The sequence below is a fragment of the Chelonoidis abingdonii genome, chromosome 26, assembly GCF_003597395.2.
Source record: "Chelonoidis abingdonii isolate Lonesome George chromosome 26, CheloAbing_2.0, whole genome shotgun sequence".
In the NCBI taxonomy this organism is placed as follows: Eukaryota; Metazoa; Chordata; order Testudines; family Testudinidae; genus Chelonoidis; species Chelonoidis abingdonii.
The window spans coordinates 9,211,810-9,219,362 of record NC_133794.1 but is presented as its reverse complement, the minus strand read 5'-3'; the positions used below and the strand labels follow the sequence as shown (position 1 = coordinate 9,219,362).

The 7,553-nt window shown below is 60.3% G+C and overlaps 1 protein-coding gene and 1 long non-coding RNA gene across 3 annotated transcripts in view; one reads left to right on the top strand and one right to left on the bottom strand.

The window, feature by feature from the left end:
• LOC142045970 (uncharacterized) overlaps window positions 1–7,553 on the bottom strand; it is a 128,965-nt gene that overhangs the window by 77,539 nt on the left and 43,873 nt on the right. The window lies entirely within an intron of this gene.
• LOC116827757 (inositol polyphosphate 1-phosphatase-like) overlaps window positions 6,731–7,553 on the top strand; it is a 6,929-nt gene continuing 6,106 nt past the window's right edge. Inside the window, exon 1 of one of the 2 annotated variants that reach the window (XM_032785575.2) lies at window positions 6,731–6,839. Coding sequence is in view for 1 of the 2 variants with exons in the window: in XM_032785573.2 (XP_032641464.1) it covers window positions 7,277–7,376 (100 nt within the window). In the remaining variant the exon portion in view is untranslated. Of the gene's footprint in view, window positions 6,840–7,245; window positions 7,377–7,553 lie in introns of those variants that run through there. The other variant, XM_032785573.2, reaches the window with a different exon arrangement.

Sequence of the window (7,553 nt, the reverse complement as noted above, 5' to 3'; positions counted from 1 at the left end):
GATGGATGGATGGATGGGGGGTGTATGGGGATGGATAGATAGATAGATAGAAGGGATGTATGGGGATGGATGGATGGATGGGGGGTGTATGGGGATGGATAGATAGATAGAAGGGATGGATGGATGGATGGGGGGTGTATGGGGATAGATAGATAGATTGGATAGATAGAAGGGGTGCATGGGGACAGATGGATGGATGGAAGGGGGGTGTATGGGGATGGATAGATAGATAGAAGGGATGTATGGGGATGGATGGATGGATGGGGGGTGTATGGGGATAGATGGATAGATAGAAGGGGTGTATGGGGATGGATGGATGGATGGGGGGTGTATGGGGATGGATAGATAGATAGATAGAAGGGATGGATGGATGGATGGGGGATGGATGGGGATAGATGGATGGATCGACAGATAGCTTAGACCAGCTGACATGCTGAACCGTATTCTCTCTCTTAGACATTCCCACCTAGCCTGGAGATGGGCACCCAGAGCAGCACTGGCCAAGGACGGATTATTTGATCCCAATAGCTCTTGTCCAGCTCTAACCTCTGGGAATCTCGTGTAACACCACCCAGCTTCCCCCTGTCCCCGGTGCTGCACCCGCGGCCCCGCCTTAGCAAGGAACCTGCAGGTTGGGGCAGATGCAGAGACTTAGGTGCACTCAGGGCTTGAGAAATGAGGACCCCACATGACCCAGCCCCACCAGCCTCATCCCTGGGGGTCTTTGGGAGGCAGGGATGGCGGGACGTTGGTGCAGCATTAGCGGCTGGAGCAAGGCAGCTGCTGGATGGCCACCAGGAGCTGCGTGCGGTGGCCAGATGGACACAGGCCACAGTGGCTGGAGGCCACGAGTGGGACTGTGATGCAGGGGAGGGCAACAGGCAGAAGGGAAGGGCTGGGATCAGCAGCTGCATGCAGGGGCCTGAGAACTGGACGTGGTGAAAGTGGGAACAGGCTCTGCATAGACCAGCCTCCCCCAGCAGCAGCCCAGTTCCCTGTGCAAGGCGGGGGCCAGAGGCGCTGGCACTTGGGCTCCAAGCAAAGTCAGGCTCGACGTAAGGTGCAGGACTTTCCAGTGCCAGGCTGGGGTGGGTTTTCCTGCACTCAGAGATGGTTCCTTGAGACACGCGGTGGCTTGGCCAGCGCCATGGGGATGCAGGAATCACTGGCTCTGTCCTGAGGCCTTGGGCCTAGTCTAGGGCTCCAATGAGCCAGGTCCCTGCGCCGCAGTGTGCCTCAGTTTCCCACCAGTAGGGTGGAAATAGAGCTGCTGTCTCTCTCACAGGGGGGCGGTGAGGCTAAAGGAAGCCATGCCCGTGAGCGACCCCAAGCCCTGATGCGGGGGCTGGAGGTCAAGCCGTGAGCACGACTCTCCCTGGTGGAATTAGCTGAAACCTCCGGAAGGGGAAAGGGAAGAGGCAGGTTTCAAGCTAGGTCTGGACTTGCAGGTGCCCTGAAATGTTCCTGGTGGCCCCAGATAGTCTTGGAGTGATAGGCTGCTGGGGCTGTTTATTAGCCAACCGCCTCGACTCCTGGGCCAGATTGTCACGAACTCAGCACCTCTTTGGTTCCGTTCTTCTCTCCAGCTGGCTGGAAACTATGCTTTATGCCTGGAGCTTTTTCCTGTTTGACGCTACCCTTGAAGGCGGGGTGATCGCAGCTTGGAGGCAGGCCTGCGTCCAGCACGGTCTCTGCCATTCCAACTCGCTGTGGGATTCTCCAGCGGGAGAAAAGTGAACCCCAGGCCATGACTGGGGAACCTGGATGTGGGAGAGAGCGAGGGAAAGCAGAGATGCAGGGCTGGGGTCACTGGCAACGTATATGACTCTGTCCGCTCCTCCCCAGCCTCAGGTGCAAGGAGAAAGTCATTTAAAAAATCCTTAACTCGTTTGGAACTTGTGTGTATGGCTGAGCTATCAGGGTCTGGGGAAGCCGGGCCCCTGGGTTCTCGTCTGTGCTTTACCACTGACTTTCGTGGAATTATCACTCACAGAGTGGGACACGTTGCAGACAAATAAGAGGGACCATCCTGCCCTAAGGCAGGTGCAGTTTCAGTGAGACGTGGCCTTGGGGACACAGTGGAGGAAGGGACAGATGCCCTTATTCGGTATTTGGCTGTGGAAGGACTGGTTCCAGTTCTATACGTGTCAGGTCAGTTTCTTTATCTGTTAGCAAAGTCCCCGTTGGATTCTTGTTGGTTTTGGTTTGGGGTTTTGGGCTGAGTTTTTGTTTCAGGTCCGTTGTTCTGAAAGATGTTTATTTGTGCACTGTGTCCTGCGGGCTGCGTCTTGCTGCGCCGGGGTGTCCGTGAGGACAGGCATTGTAGCTACAGCCTGGGGCTTGTGCTGCAGACGGGGAAATAACAATCAATGAATGAAAGGGTTTGTTTTAATGCCTGCCTCTTTGGAGGGGAGCCCCCACCCCACGGAACATGGTTGCTCTAACCATTGCTCCATGCAGCCCACATAGAGAGAGCTCACCTGGACGCCCTTACACTGCAGCCGTCCCTGGGTGTACCCAGCGTCGCCAGCTTAGGGCTGTATCGTTAAACCCGTTGGCTGCCCCTGGCATGTTTCCTCAGCGTAAAGGGTCGTCCCTCATGCCCTGGCCAAAGGTATTTACATTTTGCCCTTCCCCTGCCGCAGTTACCGCTGGGCATGGAATCTCCTGGCCCAGGGTGTCAGGCCTGGGAGGTGCTGCGCTTACAGCTGCTGTGCTCTGCACCAGAGGTGGCTGCACTTCAGCAGCGGGGGGAAGAGATGTTGTGGATTCAGGCCACAATCCTGCCAGCACTGCAGAATGTGCCTAAAGCTGCGCGTGGGCTGCAGCGTTTGTAGGGCTGGGGCCGTCCGTTGGTCACATCATGTCATCAAGCAGCTGAATCGGAGCCAAAAAGGCCAGAGAACCTGCCCCACTGGGCAATGAGCCGCACAGGGAAGGCATCTTAGGAGCCTCTCACGGTCTCATGGGGCAGGCACTGAGAAAGGCTGGGAACTTGTGCTGCCTGCCCAGCCCGTTGCAGCCACCGATGCAACCTCTGTGCCAAAGGCATGACACGCAGGAAGACAGGCCTGTAGGAAATCAGTTGTACCCCAAGCCCAGTCCTGAATCCACCAGGGGGAGGCACTGCAGGGTTCATCTCACCCAACCCAGCTCCCCACACAGTGCTTAGAATTGGGCAAGGGTCCCCCTACACCCAGGGAAAGCCGTGCAGGTCCACATGCATCCCCCTCCCTCCTGCTTGTAGCTAGCTGTGGCTGCTGCTGAGCTGAGTGCAGGGCTCTGGTGTTTGGGAGAGGTCTCGAGGAGGGAGTTTATTCGTGCCAGCTCCAGGGGGTGGCAGTAAAGGGGGTGAGGGGTGCATGGCAGCTGATTGTCTGCACGTGGAGTGGGATTGGTTTCACTAAAGTGAAGGAGTTTGCAACTGGATTTAGTGCGAACTAGGAGGCGGGGAATAGTCCAACCCAGCCCTTCCAAAATCATGAGTTTTTAAAAAAATATTAATTAATTTGGGTTTCTCTCTATTCCCCCCTTCTGGTTTCTGAGCATTTAGGTTTCTGCTCAGATCCCGTGTCCAGTTTTTCTCTGCAGTTAAGAGAGCTAGTGACTGATTGTTTCTGTTTGATGAAAAGAGAAACTCTCCTGTAAGAACATGACTCTGAGAGCTGAGCCCGTATGTAATAATCACCGAGTAACCTCCAGGGCTTACCCAGCACGTCTCACAGCATCACAAAGTGCGTTACAGAGTAGGGCAGTGTCCATGGCCCCATTTTACAAATGGAGACACTGAGGCACTGACAGAGCAGTGACTTGTCCCAGAGCATTCGGCAGGCCAGAGTGTCACCTGAGTGTCCATTAACAGCTGATCGGGGAGGGGCCATGGTGCCTGGGAATGCAATAGCTTACACCCATTTGGTTTCTGAATGTAGATGCTAGTTCTGGGGGGCAGGGGGTGTGCACGTGTGTTGGGAAAACCCCAAGTCTGAGGGAGATGAGTTTGTTACTGTCTTTTCCGTGACTGGGATTTGCCACTGCGGCAGTGGGGCCACTGCGGAATTCCAGTGACGCCTCAGGCACCTGTTCTACTTTGGTTTCCTATATAAACTTTTGTTTTAAAATCCCATGCAATGAGCTCAAATGCAGGTGCCTGCCCACGGCATTACAAAATGTCCATCATAGACTCCTAGAAGATCAGGGTTGGAAGAGGCCTCAGGAGGTATCTAGTTCAACCCGCTGCTCAAAGCAGAATCAACGTCCGCAGCTGAGTGACTGTGACATATTCCCCTTGCATTGCGGTGCTACCTAGGAGCTCCAGGCCTGGCCCAGGCACCCAGTGCGCCAGGTGCTGTACAAACTCAGAACCAGAAACCAGTCCCTGGCCCAGACAGCTCCCAAGCTGAGCACTGCACCGGGGGCATGAGCACGTGGCTTTGGGCTCTGGGCCGCTTACGAAGCATGAGAACCCACTAGCACAATGAAGCGTTTCCAAAGCAGCTGAGGGGTTGTTGGTGCCAGGGTGTTTCAGTGGGTGCCCCAGAGCCCTGGAACCTGGGCACCCGGGTCCTTGTGCACTGCAAAGCAACGTCCGTGGTCACTGAGTGCTCCGGCCCATCGCACTGCCAAGCGAGGAGGTCTTTTAGCGCCTGCTGTGGCCTGGGTGCACTCAGGGTGGGTTCAACTTGGGCTGCTGGGGGCCAGAATAGCTCCCTAGGTCTTAACCAATCAGAACATCCCCCCTCTGGCTCTAGAGCAGGGTTCAGAGCACCACCTAGTGGAGGCGGAGCGTGCAGCACCCTGGCGTCCTGCGGCCGGAGTGAAGAGAACCAGGCTGGGAGCTAATGGCTTGGCCTGGCCGGCCCAGCCCCGGGGTGTGGGGGGTGGGGGGTGTAAAGCCATTTCCTCACAGGATACAAAGAGACAGTGAGATGCCTTAGCAGAGCTGGATGTGCAGGGAGCCCAGGGCTGGGCTCACAGGGGGCTGCGGTTCAGGAGTGAGGGGCACGGGCAGCGCTGGGCAGGGGGAGCCCTTAGCAGGGGGCTGTGGGTCGGGAGTGAGGGGCACCGGCAGCACTGGGCAGGAGGAGCCCATAGCAGGGGGCTGCAGTTCGGGAGTGAGGGGCACCAGCAGCGCTGGGCAGGGGGAGCCCTTAGCAGGGGGCTGTGGGTCGGGAGTGAGGGGCACCGGCAGCACTGGGCAGGGGCAGCCCATAGCAGGGGGCTGTGGGTCGGGGTTATGGGAACCGGCAGCACTGGGCGGGGGGAGCCCATAGCAGGGGGCTGCAGGTCGGGGTTAGGGGCGTTGGCAGCGCTGGGTGGGGGGAGCCCATAGCAGGGGGCTGTGGGTCGGGGTTATGGGAACCGGCAGCACTGGGCTGGGGGAGCCCATAGCAGGGGGCTGCAGGTCGGGGTTAGGGGCGTTGGCAGCGCTGGGTGGGGGGAGCCCATAGCAGGGGGCTGCAGGTCGGGGTTATGGGCATCGGCAGCACTGGGCGGAGGGAGCCCATAGCAGGGGGCTGCAGGTTGGGGTTAGGGGCGTTGGCAGCGCTGGGCGGGGGCAGCCCATAGCAGGGGGCTGTGGGTCAGGGTTACGGGCATCAGCAGCACTGGGCGGGGGGAGCCCATAGCAGGGGGCTGCAGGTCGGGGTTAGGGGCGTTGGCAGCGCTGGGCGAGGGCAGCCCATAGCAGGGGGTTGCAGATTGGGGTTAGGGGTTTCGGCAGCGCTGGGCGGGGGCAGCCCATAGCAGGGGGCTGTGGGTTGGGAGTGAGGGGCACCGGCAGCACTGAGCGGGGGGAGCCCATAGCAGGGGGCTGCAGGTTGGGATCATGGTACCCTGGCACAATGGAGTTAAGACAGTGAGTGTGGTTACCTCCCTGGCTGTGGCTGGCTCCCCCTCCCCTTGTTTCCCCAGCAGCCCCACACCGGCCCACCCCCGAGCCAGGGGCTTGCAGGGCCCCGGCCCTCAAAGGAAGGGGTGTTCCAGAGCCATTGGCCATCACGGGGCGAGGATAAAAACACAATGCAGCATAAACCCCTGGGCCCAGGGAACTGCTCCTTCACTGGTGCTGGGCCCTGCGGCCCCTGGATTTATGATTCTCTGTAAACACCCAGCAAAAGTCCTGCTTCCTTGGGCCCCCCCGGCCCTCATGGCCACTGCTGTAGGAGCCTGATCCCCCCAGGGTGGCGAGAAGCCCCCCACGCCCAGGGGTCCTGGGCAGGAAGGGAGCAGGCCCCAGGGCTAGGTTGGGCCTCCCCTGCCTGTCTGGGGCAGGGGGCTGAGGAGTGTGCCTGGGGGCAGAGGGAGGGTCTTTCTGGGGGGCCTCTGAGTCTTTGGGGGCAGCTTAGAATGTACATGGGGTGGGGGGTGCCATTTAGTCTAATGAAGGAAGGAAGGGCTCGTGGTTAGAGGGGGTGGGGCTCAGGACTCCTGGGTTTTTCCCTGGGTCTGGGAGGGGAATGGTGTCTAGTGGTTAGAGCGGGGGGGGGGTTATGGGAGCCAGGACTCCTGAGTTCTATCCCCAGCTGTGCCAGCCTTGCTGTGTGGCAAGGCTGAAGTCTCCCCCCGGCCTCAGTTTCCCCTGTTGAGCAGGGCGGGGGCGGGCGCGGTCCCGGGGTCTCGTTCGTGAATGTGTGTAAAGTGCCAGGTGTCAGAATGATTTGAGAGCGGGAAAATCAGTTCCTCCTTTACTGACCTGTCAGGACCTGAGTTCAGAGCTCGCTGTTTCACTATGGCAACGGCTGATGACATCACCAAGGCCTGAGAGTGGGCCCGGTTCTGCCGTGCTGATGTCACCAGCGGTTGCCTGGGAAACCCAGAACCCGAAATTCGGGTCGTGGCAGGTTAGAAACCGGGACCTACCGGGCGGGCCCGATTCGGGCCTAACTCTGCCCCGTCCCTGGCCCTGACCGCCCAAGGCCCCGGAGCGGGACCCCCGCGAATGGGGCGGGATTCCCAGCTCTGGCGGGGTCGAGGGGCACCCGGACTCCTGGGTTCTGTTCCCGGCCCTGGCAAGGGGGCGGGGTCCCTGGGAGGGAGGCTGGACTCGGACTCCTGGGTTCTCTTCCTGGCTCTGCGCTGACTGGCGGGACCCCCCCCGTGCCTCGATTTCCCCAGCGATAACCCCTGTGACTAGCGGGGGGGGGTCACAGCCTGGGCCTGGGCCTGGGCCTGGAGCCGAGGCTCCGATCCACTCCCGGCCTCGACGCCCAAGCACCTGGCGGGGGGGCGGGGGGATGTGGGGCAGCCCGGCCCGAAGGGGTTAACCCCGCGGCGTCACATGGCCGGGCGGGGACCCGCCCCTCGCGGGGGTGTCGGGACGATCCCACCCGTGATCCGTCAGCGCCCGCGAGCGGCCGCAGCATCTCTGAGCCCGGCGGGTACAGGGGGGCCGGGGCTCGGGGTCCCTGCCTGGGGGCCGGCGAGGAACTGCACGAGGCTGCACTCAAGGGGGGGGGCTGGCTTTGGGGGCGGGAGCAGGTCACAGGTGGGAGGAGCTGCAGGCTGGGGGGGGCAGGTCATGGGGGGAGCTGCAGGCTGGGGGGGCAGGTCACAGG